Source organism: Palaemon carinicauda, chromosome 31, assembly GCF_036898095.1.
Source record: "Palaemon carinicauda isolate YSFRI2023 chromosome 31, ASM3689809v2, whole genome shotgun sequence".
Taxonomy (NCBI): domain Eukaryota; kingdom Metazoa; phylum Arthropoda; class Malacostraca; order Decapoda; family Palaemonidae; genus Palaemon; species Palaemon carinicauda.
The window spans coordinates 80,318,039-80,342,865 of NC_090755.1; the positions used below are offsets into that span (position 1 = coordinate 80,318,039).

The 24,827-nt window shown below is 33.9% G+C and overlaps 1 protein-coding gene and 1 long non-coding RNA gene across 6 annotated transcripts in view; one reads left to right on the forward strand and one right to left on the reverse strand.

Annotated features, from left to right (window-relative positions):
• Positions 1–24,827, forward strand: part of LOC137624566 (uncharacterized) — a 67,167-nt gene that overhangs the window by 4,198 nt on the left and 38,142 nt on the right. Inside the window, exon 2 of the long non-coding RNA XR_011040748.1 lies at positions 15,226–15,307. This is a non-coding gene — a long non-coding RNA (uncharacterized lncRNA). The remainder of the gene's footprint in view (positions 1–15,225; positions 15,308–24,827) is intronic.
• The window catches only part of LOC137624564 (zinc finger and BTB domain-containing protein 14-like), a 184,115-nt gene that overhangs the window by 3,475 nt on the left and 155,813 nt on the right, over positions 1–24,827 (reverse strand). Inside the window, exon 6 of one of the 5 annotated variants that reach the window (XM_068355487.1) lies at positions 7,987–8,415. The exons of 1 other annotated variant lie outside the window; for it this stretch is intronic. In XM_068355487.1, the coding sequence (XP_068211588.1) occupies positions 8,035–8,415 (381 nt within the window). In that variant the 3' untranslated portion in view covers positions 7,987–8,034. Of the gene's footprint in view, positions 1–7,986; positions 8,416–18,935; positions 19,719–22,236; positions 22,709–24,827 lie in introns of those variants that run through there. 3 more of the 5 variants (XM_068355493.1, XM_068355494.1, XM_068355495.1) reach the window with 3 other exon arrangements.

Here is a 24,827-nt window from a genome sequence, read left to right on the forward strand (position 1 = left end):
GAACTTGCAATAATGGTACCTATAACTTTTAATGGCAAAACTGTTTCCAGACAATTGCTTAATAAAAGTACTCCAGAATAGCTATTTTTAAACTTCAACATGCTGAACCTAGTACTAATATTAATTTGATTTCCCATAGGAATTACAAAGAATTTGTGAAAATACCTATATGGTACAAAAATCTATAATAATTTCACATGTGAACAGGTGGCTGCTCAGAGCAGGTAACAATTGCAGGTTTTCCTTCCTTTCATAGATTGTTTTTGTATAAACCAGACAACTAATGGTATTAATGAAGGAAATATTCAAACATGAACAACAACAATAAAAAGTATTTAAATTTTCATCAAGCCACCATGGGAAAATGATGTTAAATGAAAATGAAGTATGCTTTATTAAAGAAATGGCAGCATTATAATTGAGAAAATTTCGGGAGAACAGATGTATTAAGTGTCAATAATTAATCACACACAAATATTGACTATACCTGTCATGAGAGGTGCTTTGGAGCTGGGGCCAGCTAGGTGGGAACATGATGGATTCTTCTTCTGTGCTGTGTCTGAGGAGTACTGATGCATGATATGGCTATGTAGAGTTGTGAGGTTGTAATAAAACAAACTCTTTAGACTAGCTGAGTGAAAGTCTAGAACTATCATGGTGGTCTGTTTTAACTATTTTTAAATATAAGATGGTAATAGATATACAATATCTTAAACTTTAGAATTTAACTCTTTTTATGGACTGCATTCCTTTTTTCCCTTCCTTGCTATGATATGGAAGTAGACATATTTTTCCTCGTTTTCATTTTTTATGTTCTTTGAGAAGCAGGTACCATCACTAAAACATAGAAGTGTTTTAATTTAATGTATTACAACATGATTGGTTTAGATAATAAGTAGTCATAAAGGTGCTTCTTACCTTGGAAAATACATGCCTCTTTAGTCAACATCAGGATACCATATCTTTCCGAGTATAAGACGACTTTTAGACAAGACGAGGTTGCAAATTTTAATGAATTTATCTCTTACTGCATCTATAATGTAAGACGACTGCTGTGTATGGGCTAGCTTTTGCAGCAACAGCTACCTTATCAAATATAGATACGTAAGATGATTTTTTTATTACAAATATTTTACTTAATGTTTTCTTAGAAATTCAAAATAAATTTGATGAAGGCATTTTGTTTTTCCTAAACACACTGTCTAAAAGGGAAACCATTGTTTTGTTTACATTTCATTGCCAATCACAATGAACAAACGAACAAATATATGCATTTACATATCCAATTTATAACTAATAATGCTAATAACCTTTAGTAAACTGTATGAAAACTAGAGTTATTTATTAAAAGATGTGAATAAGTTTGTAAATTATATTAAAATTACTTTTTGTTTTTGATATGTGAGCACATCCATCTGATGATGTCATTTCCTCATCTGGGCTCGTATACGAAAAGGTTGATTTAATTTCTATGGAATTATTCCTTGAATAGACTACTGTATTTATTATGAAGATATTCTAATGATATATAAGGTAAAGGGTGTGTGAGAGAAAGAAGTTGAGAGTTAATGTGGGTAAGAGTAAGGTTATGAGATGTACGAGAAGGGAAGGTGGTGCGAGGTTGAATGTTATGTTGAATGGAGAGTTACTTGAGGAGGTGGATCAGTCTAAGTATTTGGGGTCTGTTGTTGCAGCAAATGGTGGAGTGGAAGCAGATGTACGCCAGGGAGTGAATGAAGGATGCAAAGTGTTGGGGGCAGTTAAGGGAGTAGTAAAAAATAGAGGGTTGGGCATGAATGTAAAGAGAGTTCTATATGAGAAAGTGATTGTACCAACTGTGATGTATGGATCGGAGTTGTGGGGAATGAAAGTGACGGAAAGACAGAAATTGAATGTGTTTGAGATGAAGTTTTTAAGGAGTATGGCTGGTGTATCTCGAGTAGAGAGGGTGAGAACGGGTGTAAGAAATGAGTTAGCAGCTAGAGTGGATATGAATGTGTTGAGGTGGTTTGGCCATGTTGAGAGAATGGAAAATGGCTGTCTGCTAAAGAAGGTGATGAATGCAAGAGGTGATGGGAGAAGTACAAGAGGAAGGCCAAGGTTTGGGTGGATGGATGGAGTGAAGAAAGCTCTGGGTGATAGGAGGATAGATGTGAGAGAGGTAAGAGTGCGTGCTGGAAATAGGAATGAATGGTGAGCGATTGTGACGCAGTTCCGGTAGGCCCTGCTGCTTCCTCCGATGCCTTGGAAGACTGCGGAGGTAGCAGCAGTAGGGGATTCAGCGTTATGAAGCTTCATCTGTGGTGGATAACAGGGGTGGGTGGGCTGTGGCACCCTAGCAGTACCAGCCGAACTCGGTTGAGTCCCTGGTCAGGCTGGGAGGAACGTAGAGAGGAGAGGTCCCCTTTTTTTTGTTTCATTTGTTTGATGTCAGCTACCCCCCAAAATTGGGGGAAGTGCCTTGGTATATGTATGTATTATTATTTTATTTCATGAGAATCTTTTCCTATATGAGAGTAGTTATCAGACAGAGGTCAAGGCTAGCCTACTAATAAATACAGTACTGTATCACTTAGAATTCAAGATTTGATTTTTAGAATGGTAGTATAAGATGACCCCTAATTTTCAGGGGTGAATTTTAAGGTTTAAAGATCGTCTTATGCGCGGAAATATATGGTATATGGCTTTGTCTGCTTTAAGCATTCAATGTGTGAATTAGACGCAGTTTATTTTCAAGAGGCTTGGTTAATTTTCATGATAATTAGTAGGCTTTTACTTCAATAATTTTTCATTCCAAGGCCTAAACTATAATGTAGTACAAAACCAAAACTTTTACTTTACTTATTTCCTTCTTATGAGTCTATGATAATTTATTATCACATGTGTTTGGAGTCCTCTAAAAATACGATAATCCAAATTACTTATATTAATATAAAAGGCTATACTCCAGGGTAATGAAATATATAGTAAATTCTATTCTATAATAACACTTTTGTGAAAATAACACTCATAAAAGTACTAGGTTATTAAACAAAATATTAATAACGCCATTGTTTTTTGGAAACCAGCCAAGTTATCAAGAAGACTAAATGTGATCTCATTCACTGAAGATAACTGACTCATACAGTTGTCAAAAACTTCTCCAACCATACAGAAAAAACTTTAAAAATATTAATAACGTGAAAAAGTTGTGACATGAAAACTTGAGAAAACAAACTCTTCATATGACATTTTAGACATTTGAATTGAAGAACACTTTACCCAATGAATTTCAGTTCTTAAGTTCAAGCAACAGAATTTTGACATAGGATTTTAGACATTTACCAGTAATAAGTGTATTCAAATTTAGTCAATAGGTCACTCATTTGCATACTGGTATTACATTCTCGAGTTATTAACCTTCCTCAGTGTTTGAATTATACATTTGTTCTAGAAAGATTTATCAGTTACCCACGACACAGCAATTTTGTATGACTCCCATATTATTTTATAAGCATAAACATATGTGCAGAAAATTCATAACCACTGTAAGGGAGAGGTAGGTGCTAACTTATTTGGATACCCGGTAAATATTGAAAATTACCAAATTTCCAGTTTAAAAATCAGGTTTATTTCAATAAAACTACTTGATTTGTATGCTGAATACATTTATTTCCTTTAACTTCCCTTCTCATATTACTTCTCTCGTGAAACTTGGTTTATATTGACATTTAGGCCAAAAATACAAAAAATTTCTTTCAATTGGCTTAAGCTTCTTGTAGAGTATTAAGACAATCTAGCAGTTAATGGCAATAATAAACGCATTGGTATGCCATAACTTCTAATGTTAAGCTAGCAGTTAATGGCAATAGTAAACGCATTGGTATGCCATAACTTCTAATGTTAAGCTAGCAGTTAATGGCAATAGTAAACGCATTGGTATGCCATAACTTCTAATGTTTTTCAGTTTTCTTGTTGTCTTGGTTGTGTAAAGACGACCCATTGTTTACCTCCTCCAGATTGTGTTAAAGCGTTATTTAGGTTATTTTAAAGCGTTATTTAGGTTATTTTGATCATAAAGGATGTCTTGTTGGTTTTGTTAGTAATAACAGCGTAGTTTGGTCAAGGAAATTATTTTTCAGCAATCCATTACAGTAGTCTCATTCTCTTTGTGTTTCGTGCTGGGAGAGGATTATGATCATCTTATGGAGAGATCGTTCAAAATGTTGCTTATCAGATCAAAAGTTCCAAATGTAAAAGGAAACTTAACTTTTTGTTTAGGGAGGAACCCAGGGAAGACTTGACCTGTTTATTGCAGTGAGGATGATCATGATAATGTCACTCCTCTCTTGAAAGAGCCGTCAAGTTTTGACATAAATTAGCTTCGTAAGATCTTGTCATCTTTGATTCATTCTATGAGAGTCTTTAGGGAAAGCTAGAGTTTAAAGCTCTAGCCTAACACTTCAATATTTGCCTCGTGATTTTAGTGCACTAGTCAGTGAGGGTTCTGATGTTCCACAGTGTGTGACAGAGTTGATTGCCTTTCTTACAGCCTCATACTCTGAAATTACTTCAGATCCTTGAACTGCAAAACCCTCACTTTCCACAATGCAGTCCACCTTTAAGACAATTGCATTCTGTGGTAGAAGACCAAGTTGTTAGCCGGGATCCTAATATCCCAATGATCAACTTCTTTATAGGTATTTTATATACTATTTACTTGGTTGGAGGGATATTGATACTATAAAAAAAAAAAATAAAACTTGTTCATGTTAAGATTTTAGATTAATTATGGTACAAACAATTCCTTGATATGTACAACCACATTCCTTAAAACAGTCTGTGATTGATTAAAAGTGATGAAATTCGCAATCTGCTATCTCAAAATTTAACTAAACCTACACTAAAACAGGAATGTCTGATGGTTCAGCCCTTTACTTAACCCAAAAACAAAAAAAAAACAATCACACCCTTATACAGTATCTACCCATTAAACCTAAAAGCTTCATCACAATCTCTTTAGCTTCAGTATACTATACATTCTTTCCTTTGTTGGAGGGACATTGATATTCTGTATCAAAAAACTAAACCAAACTTATTTATAATCTCACATTCAAAATACAGTAACAAATTCAGTAGAGATGATAAAGGAATGCAGTAAACACTTATCGCAATCTGGAAGAGGGATACATCTTGATCTAACCACAGCGATGTTAAATCTGAAAAACGGGAAATTTCTGGAGCTCCTCACTATTAACTGCTAGATTGATTCATCACTAGGGGACATTTATCTTTTGAAAGGAAAGAAAAATGGTAAAGTTTGTAATAAATTCTGATGGTAAATGTGGATAAACCAAGCTTCTGTAGAACAAGCAATAACATGAGGGGAGGTTCAAAGAAATAATTAATTTCTACTCAGAATCTTTCAGCAGTTTGTGACAATATTTCCTCAAACCTCTTCTACTTCTATTATAAAAGTAAATACTTATCCAGCTTCTAGTTTGAAATTTGATTTTAAACAAAGAGTTTCAAGCAATACATTTTCATTGCAATACATTAAGTGGGATGTTTAAATATACTGGAGAACAATCTTGTTAATCAAATAAAACCAGAATTTTAAGCAATTTCATGAAAATGAAATATACATCCTATTGATGATACATAAAGATACAGTAGGCAATTAAAGGAAACATTATGATGAGAAAACTGGGTACCTATCAAGTGAGAATGATTTACAGAGAGGGAATAAGGGATGAAATTGAAGTACCAATAATAAAGATGATTATGAGATATACCTATGTGAACACATTTTTTTTTTTTTAAATAAAGTATTTAACATGAAAAGCTTTACAGTTTAACAAATAACAGTGTATTTTAAAAATAAAGTAATTAATATGAAAATCTATACAGTTCAACGAATAACAGTGTTAGTAATATTAAAAACTAATGGCAGTTTGACTGAGAGCCGATAATTTACTTCATGTAGAAGTAATTACAGTTTAAGATGAAGTAATTTCCATCGGAACTAGTATTACTAGTATAGTAATTTTAAAATGTTACAGTATACTACTTTTTATCCTGTAATATATTGAAGGGTTTCTATCTTATAACATATTCTTCATTAACTTAACACATTACAGTACAGAATACTGTATCAGTGAGTCGAAACCTCGAACTATGCATTTAATGTTGGTAATTACTGTTTAAATAAACTTTTATGTCAAGAGTTCGTGACAGAATGGCAGACAATGCAGTTTTGGCTCAGGTGTTGAAATCATTAACATATAAAGATAAAGTCTTTTTAAATTAAGAATTTTTCATAGACATCACAATTAGCCACTATTTGTAATCTTCACAAATCCTACACTCTTTCATTCTTGTTTTTGTAACAGAATCATCTGATGGCCAGCAGCACTTTGTATCCATGTAATGGATTTTAGGTCATGGACAGCAAAGAGCCTCTATTTTTGTGTAGTCTGAATTAATTGCTGCTTGATGTGTAAATTGAATTGGAAAGATTGACCACTTAGCTACTTCATAATTAGCTAATTTGAACAATGGATCCATCTGAGAGCTCCTGAGATTGAAAGCAAAAATCAAACCCAGGGCTCTCTAAGATACTGGTATAGCCATAACCCTGAGAGCAAGCAGTTTTCAATTGCAGTTTCACAAATGGCTCCAGGAAGAAACCAAGTAGAGGACCAACCTCATCAACATGTAGAGATGAAAACTGAAAAGTTTATCTTGAAGGTTTGTCTAAAAAAGGGGATGAATAAGGTGGTGAACACATTGAATCAGCCATGACTCGGCTGAAGCAGGTACCACACATCCAAGAGCTACTATAGGTTGTGATTTTCGTAGATCAGGGTTACCGAATGTCATCCCAAAGAAAGATCCTTGAATGTGTGGTATATCAATGTAACCACCAAAAAAGGGTCGGCAGGAAGATCTGGCTAAATAAATAGGTGTGGAAGAAACTTTGGTTAATTAGATAAGCTACTGCTATTAATCACATTGACATAAGGCAGTGATGCAAAATCATTTTCTATCTATGCTTTCTAGGCTGTCTGTAGAAAAGAATAATTGATGCACTTGTCTCCTATGCAGTTCTTGTTTCCTACGATACAGGTCTTCACCTCCTAAAGTAGAAGTAGCCGTAGATTATCCAGGCTGCTTGAGCGGTTGTCCTTGCTACCAAGTCAGCTGTAAAGGGCAAACCCTTGAATTCCACTAACTGGTAAGAGTTGCATGGTAAAGTAAATTAAGTTGCTGATTTGTCCTTAAGGTGCAAACAAAGAAAGATCATCTTCAAAATCAACCAAATTGATACCTGAATCAAAAGAAAGGTTAAAAAGACTCATGAGGAGTTGCAAAGAACCTCGTCTATGGATGTAACCACCACCTGTGAACCTTATCAGAGGATGCCAGAATATTTTAAGCTACCATGGAGAACACATGCACATGTTTACAATTCGCAAAGAAAACAAATGTGGGCTAATTATGTCATGGGTATGATGTGAATCAATGTAATATCACATAAATATTTCAAGTTTGGTTATAAACAAGTAACAGTAAATATTACAATCAGTTGGCACTTAGCAGATTGCTGTAAATCTTCAAATTTCTTTAAGTGGCATTGTAAAGTCTCTGGAAAATCTCCAGTCAACTGTGAATAGATTAGTGGCATTACATTACATTCTCAAAATAGCTGGTTTGATTATAAACCAAAGCATGATGAAATGAAAAGACTAATTTTTACAAGAAAGTTTGAAAATCAGGACTACTGTATAGTTATTTACAATATTTACCTGAGTGTTGTGATAATATGAACAGTAAATTATTTGACCTATTTTACAATTCTAAAAGCACATAAATATGGCTAATATTACTGTTTATGTATTTATATGATAATTTTAGCAGTTGGAAACACACATCTTGAAATTTAATTTTTCGTATTATATTTGTATCATAAATGATTTTGAGAAATAAAGAATATTTGCATAAACCACACAGCATAAATATAATATACAAAATATATAGAATCAAAAGACTCACTCAATATGCCCCAGCATGGTAGGTTGCAACATGAATACTTCGCTGATTCTTTCTCACAAATGTATCTGGGCAAAAAGGACAACTGTAAGGTCTCTCACGGGTGTGCTTCCGTATGTGTCTGGTGAGAGTACCCTTTTGAGAGAACTGAGATGGACAATAAGGGCAACTAAATGGTTTTGCCCCAGTGTGAGTCCTCATATGTTCTACCATGTGAGGTCTTCGTTGCGTGCGATAAGAGCAGTGTGGACAGAGGTGAATCTTGGTGCCTTGGGCAGTTGTGGTCCTGAATACTGCTTGGTTTGTATCACAGGTTCCGCTTCCTTCTCCTCCTCCCCTTGGAGTTTCCCCTCTAAAGAAGTAACTGCCATCATCCAGGCTTCCCTGTTGGAATGTGTAATTTTGTACAGGTGAAATATACTGTTATAAAATTGTCCATCTTAGATTTTACGTACACTTTCTAATAGCTAAAAATATTTCAAGTGGTGACACCTGGAATTGAAACAAATGCAATAGTACTGTATACCATAGGGTTTGTTATGAAAGAGAATTACTCTCCGTTTTAATATGTGGTCTTCATAAATACAGTTCATGTATATTGTTCAAAATTTCCTTGTACTGCTGATGTAATATAGGACTAAATAATTAATGGGAACTTCTATGAAATACATTCAACATTTGGTCATTATAATGAAAACCAATATAATGTCTACTAAGAGAAAAATAATTTTTTAATATGTATATATTCGTGTGAACAGCTGAAACCAGGGAGGGCCAACCAGTGGATGCTGATGACTCGGCAAGTAGAGCTACAATAAGCCCCCTAAACCCTCCCAACCTAGCTCACAATGATGGTAAGGTTGAGTACGCAAATGAAAATGATCGAGCTGTGAGCTCCTGACTCGCTGATTACAAGTCAAAGACTTTTCAACTAGCCTACGACAACCTTGGTACACAAATATAAAAAAGTTTAAAAACAAAGGCCATCTTTGCAATTAACTTGTTGTATAATGTATGCTTAAAATTCTTTGTTAAAAATAGAATTTTGATATAATTATTTCTATAATCACCTGATGTTCATATTTCTTTCATCTCTGCAAGTTTGGAATGTCAAGGTTACTGTACTCCTTGAAATAAAGTAAATTTAAGTTATCTTTCCTTCCAATACACTAATACAATAAGACATATGTCTAACAACAATTGTTTTGATATATATCATTAGTAAAGTGTCTTTTAGAACTTATAATAGTCAACTGAACACTTACTTCCATGGAATGTTGGATAGAATTGTATTCGGTAAGATGTAGCTCATATGGATCTAGAGAATAATTCAAAATGGTTTGTCTAAGAGAACTGATTGTATGATGACCTATGCATACTTCAATAACAGGCCACAAAACTGTGTACCATACCCATTGTAGGCAGCATTTAGTTTTATGAGCGAAACCTTCCATTTTGTCCAAATTTTTAATGTACTATCTATTGCCTACCAAATCATGTTGACAGATGGAAAAGGGGTACAAATCAAGGTTTAATCTGTCTTGCCACATGGTAATTACCTTCCATAATGAGAAAAACAAAGCTATGTTTGTTTACTGAGTGTCAGTATATCTGCTTTTGGCTGACCTTATTGGCACACGTAGCCTTCATGAGAAGAGGGAGAAAATTTGTTCCTCTTAACTCTCCCCAAAATAAAAGAAAATTCCATTCTAACTGGTACAGGGATTGAAACTCCCCCCCCCCCCATTTCCAGATGCTTGTCAATATTTTATTGGTTCCTAAGAATACTACCAGGGGCTTTACTGCCACCAGTGATTCATGAACTTAAAGGGCTTTAAATATTGCTATAAGTTCCCCTCAATTGTAATGAGGAGTTGATCTCTGCTATCTTCATTTCTCTGACAGATGAAAACATCTGTAAACAGTATGGATATCAGTGACCAACCGAGACCTTTCAAGACTATGCTCTGTCCTAACTGAGAAAAATTCCTTCACTTGAAAACGGAGATAACCCCTGACGTGTGGATGTTCATTTTTGAGGTCCTTTACCCCTTTGAAATGAATTGGCACCCCTCCCTCTCGATTGCCTCCAGTGCTCTTTCTTTTTCTCTGGAAAATGCTGAAGCACACAGGGATTGGGGCTCTGTCTGAGAAGGTTGGGATTGTTGCCTTTTACCCTCCCGAGGAAACTTGTTTGTTGGTTGTGGCAGTTTGGTTTGAGAGTGTTATGCTGATCTCTTTGTGGATTGCCTTGTGAAATGTTGCTGGTCCTGTTTAAAGTTCAAAGCCTTATTATTTAAGGTTCTCCCCTTTCTTAGGAGAGACCAAAAGCTTTTCTCCACTTCTGTGAAAGTGAGGTACTAGCTATATGGCCATTAGCCGTATCATTATCCATTGAGGGTTGAGGAAAAGCTAGACGACATGGCTTGAGCCCAAAAAACCGATTTTGAAGCGAAGCAAAAAATCTATTTTTGGGTGAGATGGCCATGTCGTCCTGATGGACCCGCCCTCCTTTTCCATAGAAAAGACTTAGGCAAGATCCCTCCCGAAACTACTATATCTGTAGCACCATGCTCAGTGCTACAAGGAATGAGCGCCATCTTGGATACTCGTAATAGTACGGGAGGAAGGGTAACCTTGATTACGGCTCCCCTTCTGTTTTTCGCCACTCTTCCCCCTCGAAATGAAAACGCTATTCGGGGTGAAGATTGCTATGTGTCGTACCAGTATATACGTCCCTTGATATTGTGCGATATCCTTAAGAAAATTTTAAGGATATTCGCGCCAGGAGTTAGAATTCTGGAGACCTAAAGGTCAATTCTCTCGGAATATCACTGTAGCCAAATATCCCTTAGAAAGCTACCAATAGGAACCTTCTCCACTTCTATTGTTTCCATTTTGAAATCTCGTAAATTTATCTCAAATTTAGCTTCGACAAAGTTCTGTAAAGCCCCATAAATAGGCTTATACAACAACTTTACCTGAGCTACTCTGGTAATATGAGATTCCCCGGGAACACCCACTTCCAGAAAAGACAGGACCAACATCAAGCTAAGGAATGCCGCTAGGTACCTATCTCTAGTGTCGTAATATACTCCTGAACGGATGGGAAAAGTTTCCCAATTGACAAATGCCCACGTTGGCTTCCTACCTTTTTATTTAAAAAAAAAAAAAAAAAAAACTATGATTCCCTTAAAATTTTGTAAATCCCCTGAATTGTTTCAGGTAGACCACTAAGAAGGGGATATAGTAGATTCTTTAGGTAAGGAGGAATCCCCTTTTAGCAACATATCCCTCATAGACCTCAAAACCATTTTAACCATTTGGGCCAGAAATCTATAAGACACTGATCGAGAGACATTAACCAGCATCTGAGACTGCTCTTGTTAGATTTTTAACAGCAGACTTATGCATCAGCAGTAACCTCTTAAGGAGTATGTTGGGAATAAATCCTATGGAATAGTCCCTTGATATGCCAACATGATTGAGGAAATGTAGCATAATTCTCAAATTCTGTATCATTGTAGCCACTAGCATGAAAAATATTAAATTCAGACCTGCAGCACAACCCTCACCCGAGTGCCAGGGGTTTTTCACTATGTCTCCTTCCTAGACATCCATTGTGGATACTACCTCCACCAATATCTATCCTGTTCCTGAGCCTGGAAGACTGGGTTCAGTTAAAAAGGCACCTACTAAAGCTTTCTCCTGAACCTAAATACCCAGAGGCCCATGCACCATAGAATTCCCAGGTCAGGGCGAGGATAAAACAAGAGGACCACAGCTTATGGGAACAGAAGGACCACCGTATTGGGAGCGGATTGATGCCTCAACTATTTGGCCTATAATTGAGACATCCACAGGAGATGCAAGCTGACCATACCCTGGAGGGACAGTAGCCTACCTAACCAAGTTACTGCTCAAAAGAAGTAAAGAAAGATGAGCTTAAAAAATGACTTCACATGGCAAGTGACAAAAACTAAAAATAAAAACCTGGCGACGAAATAAAACCGATAAATTATTACCCGAACTATCGCTAAGTATAACGAATAACAAAATCGGAAATTAACCAACTATACCTAACTTAAAGGTTGAGGAGGATCCCTGACCAGTCTGGTATTATGAGTGTACAGTAAATAATGTATTCACGCAATGACAAAATCAAAAAATGTTTATTGAGCTCAACCAGATAGCTTTGGCCCCAGCACCAGTATACCAGTATTAGTTTTTGGCAATGTATCATCGCGTGTCTGACGTATTTCAGCATAAGTGTGCTGTAATGGATTTAATAGAGCCTGAATCCTTTTCTTCCTCATTCTCACTAAGTCCGTGTTGGGCACATTGATACACTGGCCCCTGAGCAGTGAGAAAAAAATTTCTTTGGTATTTTCTCACTGTACTGTATTTCCTTTTCTAGCCTTTCAGAGGAAAGTTCATAAAGACTACACAGCACATTAACCCAAAAACTGTGTTTTATGTTAGAAAACAACCCATATCACAACAACTCCAGCACATAAAGGCTCTATTCTACATTGGCCTTCCCTAATGCATGTGCTGACTAATGCTGCTATTTTTCACCTATACAGTACTGTACTGTAGTACCCTAGATGTCAGATGCTTCTGAACATGAAAAAGTCCATTGACAATTTTTCACTATTATTTGATCCGGAAATTGAAAAATAATTTGAGATTGACCAGACAATTGCAATTTGCCAGAACAAGTATGGCTGAGATGTATATCATTAATGGTATAATGCCCTTTAAGGTACTCATCTCCATATTCACATGCTCTCTCCCAGTGCACACCCTCAAAACATCGTTGTTGATTTTTTTTACTTGATTGTTAGTTTGTACTTTTGGTTATATACAGTGTTCATAAAAATGTGGAATAATAAGGTTAGTCGTAGTAATAGACTATTTAAAAAGTTTTTAAACCAATAGAATTGAGAAGTAAGTTCACTGCTATGTCAGAGTGGTGTGCTCATATCTACTCCAGCCAGGAATTCTCTTTACTATGGATAAAGTGAAATTCAATTTTTATATATTTCTATGAACCTCCCATGATGTTCATTTGACTTTCGTCTCTGGAAGCTTGGGATGACAACGTTACTCCTGAAAATTTAAGAAATTTCCTGTTTTCTTTCTTTCCAATATACTATGTCCATAGTAAAAAGCAATGAGACCAGCACCTAATAACGATATGGTGCGCGTAACGGATAGCTTCTTTAGTCTAAAAATTGACATGGAACAATAATGTGTGCTCTTCTGCTCCAGATATTAGGTTTTTTGTTTATTTTTATATTATACTGTTTTAAAGATGTCTTCTCTGGATTTGCTAGCAAGCACTGCACTCTTGTGCATAAAAATTTTTTTTTTGGTCGTGTTCATGATACACATGCTCTCTGTGTCTCATGGAGGGTATAATTTTTAATTTGGCTAATCTTGTGAGGAGTACATAGGCCCCACTATTCTTCTAAGGGAAGTATATTTTGAGCTCAGATTATTATAGTTTAAAGAGCTTACCTCTAGTTCAAGATTAATTTGGAGAAGGCTAGGCTACTTATTTATAAAGGGAATGATGATGGTAATGTCATCCCAGCCTTTGACTGACAAGATAATTTTGCTAGTCATGGGCTTGTTGAGATTTTAACCCCATTAGCTTCTTTTGTGGAAGTTCAAAAGGACAATAAGTTTTAAATTTAGAATAATATTTGAGATCTAACTTGCCCTGTTTCAAACCCTAACTTGACTTCTTAACTGTTGTTAGTGGTTCTAGTGCATCCTTTTGCTGTAAAACCCTTGCACTCCCATATTTTTAGCCATCTAAATTTCATAGGAACTTTTAGACACCTAAAATTTGGAGATCTATAACTAAAATGGTAGCCTCGGTCGTTATTACCCGCCGCTCGCTATAGCACTGCCTCTAAGTAACCGCTTATCCAAAATTTGCTGATATGATGGTTTGAATAACCTGTAGCTGGATATTATTTAGTTGATTAAGGATGCTAAATGCCCTATCTCTTTCCTTCATTGGCTATCCACTACCTGTATGGTTTGGGAGTCATTGATATGAATGTCAGGGGAGGTTCATAAGTACTCATTTGACTTCATATGCATACCCATCCTTCTCCCCACTGTTTAGTGGCATCAAGGATAGGGGAGTACTGTATTTCGTTTTTGAGACTGAAGAAGCTATGCGTCATTCACGTGTTATTGTTAGACGCTGGTCTCATTGCTTAACCCTGTTACCCCCAGGCTATTTGGAACTTTCCAACCCTTAACCCCCCGGTAATTTTTTTTCAAGCTATGCAAAAAAAATAATGTATATAGCAGTTTTTTGCAAGGACGTACCAGTACGTCCATGGGGGGAAAGGGATGAGTTTTGTGAAACGTACCAGTATGTCCATTGGGGGTAAAAGGGTTATCAAGAGGTATTAGTGTTTTGGAAGGTAAGAAATTGAGAAAATTTCTTAATTCTGAGTTAATGTCAACATTTCGAGCTTCCAGACAGAGGTAATATGAACATCAGGTGAGTATAGAAATAATATTCTTTATTATTAAAATTGTGATTTATTTAGTATGATTTTATATATGTGTTGAGTACTAAAATGCTTTAAAGATAAACCCCATCCTATGTTGTTAATAGGTTCTGAAAGATCCCATGTCAGACGATTTTTTTTATAAGTTGGATTTCTCCACTATAGAGTAACTTACACATTTCCTATATATACTGTGTGTATGTGTAATATACATTATTTATATATATATATATATATATATATATATATATATATATATATATATATATATACATATATATATACATATATATATATATATATATATTATATATATATATATATATATATATATATATATATATATATATATATATATATATATATATATATATAATATATATATATATATATATATATATATATATATATATATATATATATATATATATATATATATATATATATATATATATATATATATATATATATATATATATATATATATATATATACACACACACACTGCACTGAAAAAAGTACTTTAAACCTGCTTCCATGCAAAGTACATTGCTGTATAGTACATTACTTAATCGTTATTTTTTACCTTGGAAAACAACATAAGGTTGGGTATTAATATGTAACTTGAATTTTATTTTTGTATTTAATATTCAAGGATGAGCAATGTAAAGTCCGCAGAGATGTACAGTATGTCGAACCAACGTAAAGGAAAGGAGGGATTTTTGGATCTAGGACAGGTTAGTCCTACAGTATTTATTATGTGCGTAATTAATTCAGGGCATATACAAATTGGTATCCAAATGATCTGGAACTACCAGAGATGAGTCTCTTGTTCCCCTATAATTAACCAGTAAGTCAGTTACCATGGAGATATTGATTAACCCTTTTACCCCCAAAGGACGTACTGGTACGTTTCACAAAAGCCATCCCTTTACCCCCATGGACGTACCGGTACGTCCTTGCAAAAAAATGCTATAGAAATTTTTTTTTCATATTTTTGATAATTTTTTGAGAAAATTCAGGCATTTTCTAAGAGACTGAGACCAACCTGACCTCTCTATGACAAAAATTAAGGCTGTTAGAGCAATTTAAAAAAAATATACTGCAAAATGTGCTGGGGAAAAAAATAACCCCTTGGGGGTTAAGGGTTGTAAATTTCCAAATAGCCTGGGAGTAAAAGGGTTAAGGTCAGAATATTTTTTTAATTGTTAGAAATACAAAAAAAAAAAAAAAAGAATTTAAAAAAAGAAATGGTTATTTCTAGACAGTCCTGATGTTCACATTGCTTCCCTCTGAAAGCTCCCTTATATTAATGTTTACCCATACTACTAAAAAATTTTGTTTATTATCTTTCCAATAGACAGGCTCTAGTAAGAGACAATCTTGCAGTTAGTGGTAATAAAATAATGGCTTGGACAGGCCACACTGCCTTGGTCTTTAATGCCCTTTACATATATATGTCCATCAGTGAAATGGTAAATTAAAAAAAGGTTCTTACTCCAAAGTTATATATTTATTATTTATTATACAACTGAATATTTATTGACATTTAATATACATAAAATTTTACATTACCATTCAGTAGGATCCAATTAGCACTTTCATAATTTCTCCCTGTATACATTACTACATTATTACTCAACCTTAACATTTCTGCAACTATGAATATGAATACAGTATTGTAATGTCTAGCTTTCATAATGTTGGAACAAATTGTACATTAGAAAATCACATTTCTGTCCATGCAAATTCCTAAATATTGTTTACTCCATTTCAACCCAAATAAGGGATCTCTTTGCTATGGTGCTGCTTTCATGTTTTGGTCTTTCTCTAACATCTAAACCTATTTAAACACTTAATAATCCTGTTCTAATATTACACAAACTCTGTTCATTAATATTCATCATATATTACATTTATTAGGCCTGTATGTGAGGAACACTATTTGCTGTATTATTGTAGTAAAAGTTTTGTATGACACATTAGTGCATGTAAAGGCTATTAGATAATTAACCCCAGGTAAATACGTTTGTTTTATAAAACCAACTTCTTAATTTCTCCATACTTCAAAATGTATAAATCAGTAAAAGTTTGTTTATAATCAAAATACTTTACATAATACTCACTTTAATGAAGCACCAAAATAATAATATAACGCTTTGCCATAACAGTGCTTATTGTAAAATCATGAAGTTCATAAACAATATGTGTAATAAGCACCAATATGTTTAATCCATTAACCAAGTTTGTTTATTATTACTAATTTCTGAAAGTAATTAATTGACAACAGTACAGTATTGTACTTTCAACATAATTTCAGGATATAATTTTTTTCCAAATGAAAAAATAAGTTGAACACATGAACATATACTCATCTTACTTTTTTAATTAGTATAGAAGTTGTAAAATTATTTAATGATTTTTTACCCTTGCATTACAAAGAAAATCATGATCTTGCAGTATTTTCTTTAAAGTAAGTGAAACAGAAGTTGAACAGCTTGCAAGGGTAAATCTCATTTTGTTAAATGAACAAATTCTCAGGGTCTCCATAGCCCAGATGTAGTAAATACAAATATGAAAAGAGGGAAAGAAGGTAATTAGGTGTAAGTAGGATATTCATCTGTAGATAAAATTTCTTCAAGTCTGTAAACAGCAGGTGAGACTTCCCTTTTATTTAGTTGGAGGAAATTTCCATGGTAAAGTAATTTCGTTCTTATAATTTAACTGAGATTTGTGATTTCTAGTTTGATTATTTATAATCCCAGTACTTGAATATTGGACATAATTGTTAAATCTAACTGTAAATGTTGATTAGATTTCTCTTTCATTTTTTACGACTTCTATGAGGATATAAATCACTTTTCTCAGTGAAAGAACCTCCTGATATGGACTGGAAGAATATAGATGATGGGGTTGTTGTCTAAATGCCTAAGACAAAATTTATTACGGCCCTTGTGATTGGGTCAATATTGACCAGGTAAGCAGATATTCCTTCTGACCAATTTGGTAGATGGCAGCCTAGTAAGAGAATCTTAATTGTGTTCATGACCAGCCATCTTGTGCTATTTTTATTCGGACTCTTTTGTTGACCTAACATAGCTTTGTAATAATGGCTAACATGATCCTTGATAATTCCTTGTGATGTGACCATGCCTAGTTTACCAAGACTCTATTTGTGCTTTCTCAAATGCCAGAAACCTTTATGATATTCTAACCAAGTTTCCACCTCCATCCAAGTGGCTTTAAAAATTATGTACTAGATTGAAGCCTCATAGGGTATAGATGTTCACCAAATGAACCCTTGTAGCCAATTGTGTCCTCATGATCATAACACACTGCTTGCCTTGTAGCCATAACTTACACAATTGTTTTGTGTCTATTCTCATCTCTTATTAGAAAGCAATTGTATGAAACATGCTGAAAAACAAACACTTATCTAGCAGTGTTTGAATCATTGTTTAAATTAACTGAACTGCCTACCTGCAGTGGTAGGGTATGGCAAGACAGTAAAGGGATTTTGACAAAGGAAAAATCTATTTCTGGGGAGATACCTGTGACGCCCGGTGAAAAGGGCCCTTCCTTACACTTTTCTGATATGAATACTTCCAAATATACCAGAGAAAGTTAAAGTATGGAATGCAGAGGTTACTACCCTTGCGCGAGCACCCACTGGGCGTCGTGTATAAAGCAGGGGCGTGTGAAAACCACTATTCACAGGCTGTTTTCCATTTAGATAATTCCTTCATCAAAGGGAAGGGCTGAAACAGAGGCTATAATTCAAGAATGGCATAATGCACAATTGTTGGCATCCAGTAGGAAAATTCTTAGTAGCATGGCAACTTCTCTAACAATATGTGGTATGCAGACCAGGAAATACATAGATAAATATTCTCAAGACCCTGAAAGTTCTGTCTTCTGATTGGGAATGCTACAGGAAAATAACACATTGAAAGCTGACAATTTTAAGACAAAAAAAGTCCCAAACATGAAGTTTCCTTTTGTAGCATTATACTAACAAGTAAGAAAAAGAAATGATAATACATAATGACTGCTAAACAAAAGGACAATGAGTAAACTTTGGTAAACCTCGAAGTAGCCACAACCAAATAATTAGCAAGAATACATTTTGATGATGAGAACAAAACATATATGCCCAATTAATAGAACACAGCTTTTCTCATAGAATACACCTGCTGACCAATAAGCCAAGCATGAGAGCATTTGCATTTGGTAAGTGAGGAAACCAATGCCTCACTTAACTTGGAGGGCTTATTTCAGATCAATAAAGTGTCTGTTACCTCACTTTCCGCAGCTATTCAGCATTAGCTTATCAGTCATAATTGGGTATTTAGTCATAAATAAATATACAGTGTAAGCTTTGTAATTCCCACGAACTTACTGTAATCAATCTATGCTTTTACAAGAATAATTATTAAGGCTGGAGTCAATATCACAAAAATCCTGCAATTTGATACTGTAAACATGTAATGCTCAATGTACAATATGACATAAATTTACTCATGTACAAAGTACAGCTGTATAAATTAAGGTAAAGCATAGTCCTCTTGTTTTGAAGTTTTCAAACTATTAATATGATTAGGCTTTTGCCTAATGGGAATATTCATTGGAATACATTTTTGAGTGACATTAACACCTGTCCATTTATTATAACTCTGGCTACTTGACATGAGCAGGAGATTTGTACTGTAAAGCACTAGCAATGGTATTTAAATTTGTGGTAATGTACTTTTTGTCTCCCAGGGAATAGTATTTGTTAATGATATTCTAATGAGTGTGTTACTGTGAATGGTGTATCAACATGTGTTTCTTAAGATAAGTATTTCTTGTGAAGCTTTGGGAACATACTGAACAAAGAAAAGGCCTTTCTCCTGTATGGGTTCGGATATGGTATTTTAGGTATCCGCTCTGATCAAACCTTCTGGGACAATACGGACAAGGATAAGGTTTTTCTCTGCCATGAGCGCAGAAGTGTTGTTGAAAGGAAGTTCTCTGGGAAGTGAAGAAAGGACACTGGCTGCAATAAAATACTGGGATGTTGACGTCCTCACTAGGAGTTGAGGTTGATGTTTCGTTTCTTGGTTCCCTTCTGGATATTCCGTCACTGCAGCTACCTTCCTCTGCTCTTCCCTGTAGAAGAGGCTTTTTGTATAGTCAGCAAAATACAAAGTTTAATGAAAATATATAAATAATGCTTCTAAAATTAATCCTCTTAAACAAGAATAAAATTTGAACCTAAAATTTCATGTAGCTTCTACAGTTTATTTAATGAACCATGACCTAAAAGATAAATCATTTCTTTCAATCCCATCTTTTTCTAAGAAAATTTCTAAGAAAACCACGCATGCAACAAACAAAATTTACAATCAGAAATTACCATATGCTGGGTACTGCAACCTGTTGTGAAGACTAGACTAGGAGGCATAGGTTTGAATCCTTGCCCAGCCAGAAGTATAAATCATCAATAGATTTCCATTGGATATACTGTACATTCCCAAATCTAGAATTTGATATTGAACTGCCATTGTGGGAGATATTTATATTATCATGAAATTCATGTGTCAGTGATAGATGTTCATCTTAAATAGCCATGTGTTGGAAATTCATTAATATGCTATATCATGGTGCAGATGGGTTGATTTAAAATCTAAGAACAGATTCCTGAATTCAACAGGAACATGTACAGTGGACTTGAAATTAACTTATATCTATCTCTCTTGATAGCATGGTTGGTAAGAGTCCCTGCTGGCATTTGTTTCGACACACAGGCGTAGGTTCGATTCCTTGCCCAGCCAGAAGCATTTGTCATGATTGAATTTCCGGTGGATATACTTTCCCAAAGGTAGAATTCAATATTAAAATCCACTTGTGGTTGATATTTACATTGATTAAAATCACTGTTAGTGATAGATATTTGTAATAAATAGCCACGTGTTGCAAATTCACTAATATGCTATCATGGTGGAGATGGGTTGATTTAAAGTCTAAGAACGGATTTTTTAATTCAACAGGAATATGTACAGTGGACTTGAAATGAACTTGTATATCTCTCTTGATAGCATGGTTGGTAAAAGTTCCTGCTGGCATTTGTTTCAACCCAGAAGCATAGGTTCAAATCCTTGCCTAGTCAGAAGCGTTTATCATAAATGAATTTCCAGTGGATAAACATTCCCAAAAGTAGAATTCGATATTAAAATGGCATTATGGTTGATATTTACATTAATAAAAATCATGAGTATTAATGATAGATATTCATATATTATATATATATCTATATCTATATATATATATATATATATATATATATATATATATATATATATAGATAGATATATATATATATAGATATATAGATATATAGATATATATATAGATATATAGATATATAGATATATATATAGATATATAGATATATAGATATATATATATATATATATATATATATATATATATATATATATATATATATATATATATATATATATATATATATATATATATAGATATATAGATATATAGATAGATATATAGATATATAGATAGATAGATAGATATATAGATATATAGATATATATATATATATATATAGATAGATAGATAGATAGATAGATAGATAGATAGATAGATAGATAGATAGATAGATATATATATATATATATATATATATATAGATAGATAGATAGATAGATAGATAGATAGATAGATAGATAATATATATATATATAGATAGATAGATAGATAATATAGATAGATAGATAGATAGATAGATATATATATATATATATATATATATATATATATATATATATATATATATATATATATATATATATATATATAGATATATAGATATATAGATAGATATATAGATATATAGATATATATATATATATATATATATATATATATATATATATATATATATATATATATATATATATATAGATAGATAGATAGATAGATAGATAGATAGATAGATAGATAGATAGATAGATAGATATATATATATATATATATATATATATATATATATATATAGATAGATAGATAGATAGATAGATAGATAGATAGATAGATAGATAATATATATATATATAGATAGATAGATAGATAATATAGATAGATAGATAGATAGATAGATATATATATATATATATATATATATATATATATATATATATATATATATATATATATATAGATAGATATTTATTCATTTATAGCCAGACACTTACTCTTTTTTAACTAAGGGACTTACTAATGATATCATTCTTCTCTGAACACAAAATACCTGTAGTATACTGTATTCTACTCCCAAATTGGTGGTAGAATTTTTTATAGTTCCATAAAAGAAATTAATAAAAAATAAAAAGTAGTTACTCTTGATTTTAAAAACAGGCTAGCTAGAATGTATGTGTTAATCATGTCACATAAAAACAAACTGTTTACATTTACTAGTAGTTTTGTTAAACCTAGGATGGGTATTTACCTTTTCAAGCATTAAACCTTGGATGGGCATTTATCCTCTCAAGCATAAGCCTATAACCAATTAAATTACCTGGAAACTTTAAAAAACAAGGCAATTAGACCAAGTCCCTTGCTTTTAAACTTAAGTTTACTTACCATAATCTTTAGTGAATTTGAAACATTTCTCAGCTGACAATTATGCTTATTTCTAAGAAAATTAATATCAGCATCTCTAAATGCTTTTTAGATGTAAAATAATTAAATAGGTATCCAGAGTTCTGTATCATTGTGAGGTCTAGGGGACTTCAGGGCTGCTGTGGCCCTTGCGTATGTGTAGCCATGTGTCTCCTTAGTGATGCCTTGCGAGAAAATCTTTGGTCACACCTGGGACAGGAGAAAGGTTTCTCTCCAGTGTGAATTCGAATGTGTATGTTCAAAGAGCCTCTCTGGGAAAACCTTGCGGAACAAAATGGGCAAGGGTATGGTTTCTCTCCAGTGTGTGTTCGGACATGTCTGATCACATGAACCCTTCTGAAGTGGCTGTAATCACAATAGGGGCACCTTAGAAAAGTAACGCCCTGGTACTCGTAGGATTCAAAGACCATGTTCGTATCATCGGCAGCAGGTTTGTTGTAGCCAGTACCAGCAACTCCCTGTTGAGAAGGGTTTCCAAATATGTATATGATCTAGAAATTATGTGAATTTAAATTCATATACAGTACAGTAATGTTATCTTGGGTGATATTAACAGAGAAAACCATTGCTTAGTGCATTTAAAATATTTTAAAGAGGTATTATTAACTTCAAACACATGCATGAAGAAACAGAAGTTTACTAGGAAAATTTATTTCTATACTCCCCTGATGTTCATAATACTTCTCTCTCGAAGCCTGGGTTAATACCAACGATTGTACTAATACTAAAAACTTTGTTTTCTTTCCTTTCAATAGGCTTTGGCCTTTAGTACAGTATTGAGACAATCTGTTGGTTAATGGCAATAAAATAGTCTTGGATATGTCACAGATATTTCGTCTTTCCCATCCCTCAAGGAGAAACTAAATCATTATCCTCTTATTACTATTTAGTGGGGAGGAGGGGCATGTACATGAATATCAGGTTAGTATAGATATAATAAATATTATTTATTAAAATTAATTTTATTCCTATAAAACTCCCCTGCTGTTCATAATGTGGAGTTCCACACTCTGATGGAGGTAAATCAATGAAAGAAAGATAGAAAATGTAAAATCCTAAAATAATTCTTATCTACCATGTAGCCTATAGTTCATTTCTTTTAGCGAGGCAGATTTGCACCAACCCGCAACGGTGCCATTTTAGCTCGGAAAAGTTTCCTGATTGCTGATTGGTTAGAATTTTCTTGTCCAGCCAATCAGCAATCAGGAAACTTTTCCAATCTAAAAGGGCACCGCTGCGAGTCGGTGCAAATATGCCTCGCTAAAAGAAATGGACCATAGTACAAAGGTAACTAATCGTCACCAAAGTGTTAAAAGTACAAAGGTAACTAATCGTCACCAAAGTGTTAAAACTCGAGCCTCCAGATTGTGTTCCTAAATATTACCCCACTACCAAAATATACCTTTTTTATATACTATACAGTACTGCCTAACACTGTATTTTCACAAGAAAAGAAAAAAACATACAATAACCTTAAATTTACACAATTGAAATAAAATTTTCATTTATATTACATTCCACAGCACCTAAAACCCAGCAATCTTGATAAGATAAAGCATTTTTCTCAAGATAATGCTTAGCAAACACCAACAAGGTAAGCCATTGAGGTGCTGCTAAAACTATATCCAAAGAAAGATTCCAACTGAAATTAGTCAATGTAACTGCTCTTTTAATATCATGAATGCTAACCTTCAAGTCTTTAATCAGACTTGGATCCAATTATCTGTGACCCTTTGTGACTAAACTTCTAACAAAATATGACAGCACTTTTGGAAAGAGGATGATTCAAAATCCTAACCCAACAAAACAAATTGGGAACCTTTCCCCTAATATGCTCAGTCTTGTCCAAATAACACTTAGTAGCTCTCACAGAAGAAAGAAATCTATTCGTTGATGTATCACAACTTTCTTTTTCAAAGACGAAATATGAAAAATTGCTTTAATCTTGTAATCATCCTTTGCTCGGAATTTATACATACAGTACATACATATACCAAGGCACTTTCCCCAATTTTGGGGGGTAGCCGACATCAACAAATGAAGCAAAACAAAAAAAGGGGACCTCTACTCTCTACGTTCCTCCAGCCTAACAAGGGACTCAACCGAGTTCAGCTGGTACTGCTAGGGTGCCACAGCCCACCCTCCCACATTATCCACCACAGATGAAGCTTCATAATGCTGAGTCCCCTACTGCTGCTACCTCCGAGGTCATCTAAGGCATTGGAGGCAGCAGCAGGGCCTACCGGAACTGCGTCACAATCGCTCGCCATTCATTCCTATTTCTTGCCTCTCTCACATTTATGTAAAAGATATAAAATCATCTTATTTTCTCCAAAACCTACATTATATGGAAGAGCTTGTCGTTCACCAATGTGTTTAGTTGAAGATAGAGCTAACAGCAAAATCTTAGCTGTGACATCTTTGAATGAACTTTCAAAGGTTCAAAATGAGAACACTATATATTCCAGTACAATATCTAGGTATATAGAATGTTCTAACACCTGAAGGCTTCTAAATAATAAAGACCTAAATACAACCATAATAATACCAAAATTGGATAAATCCAAGACTAAGTAT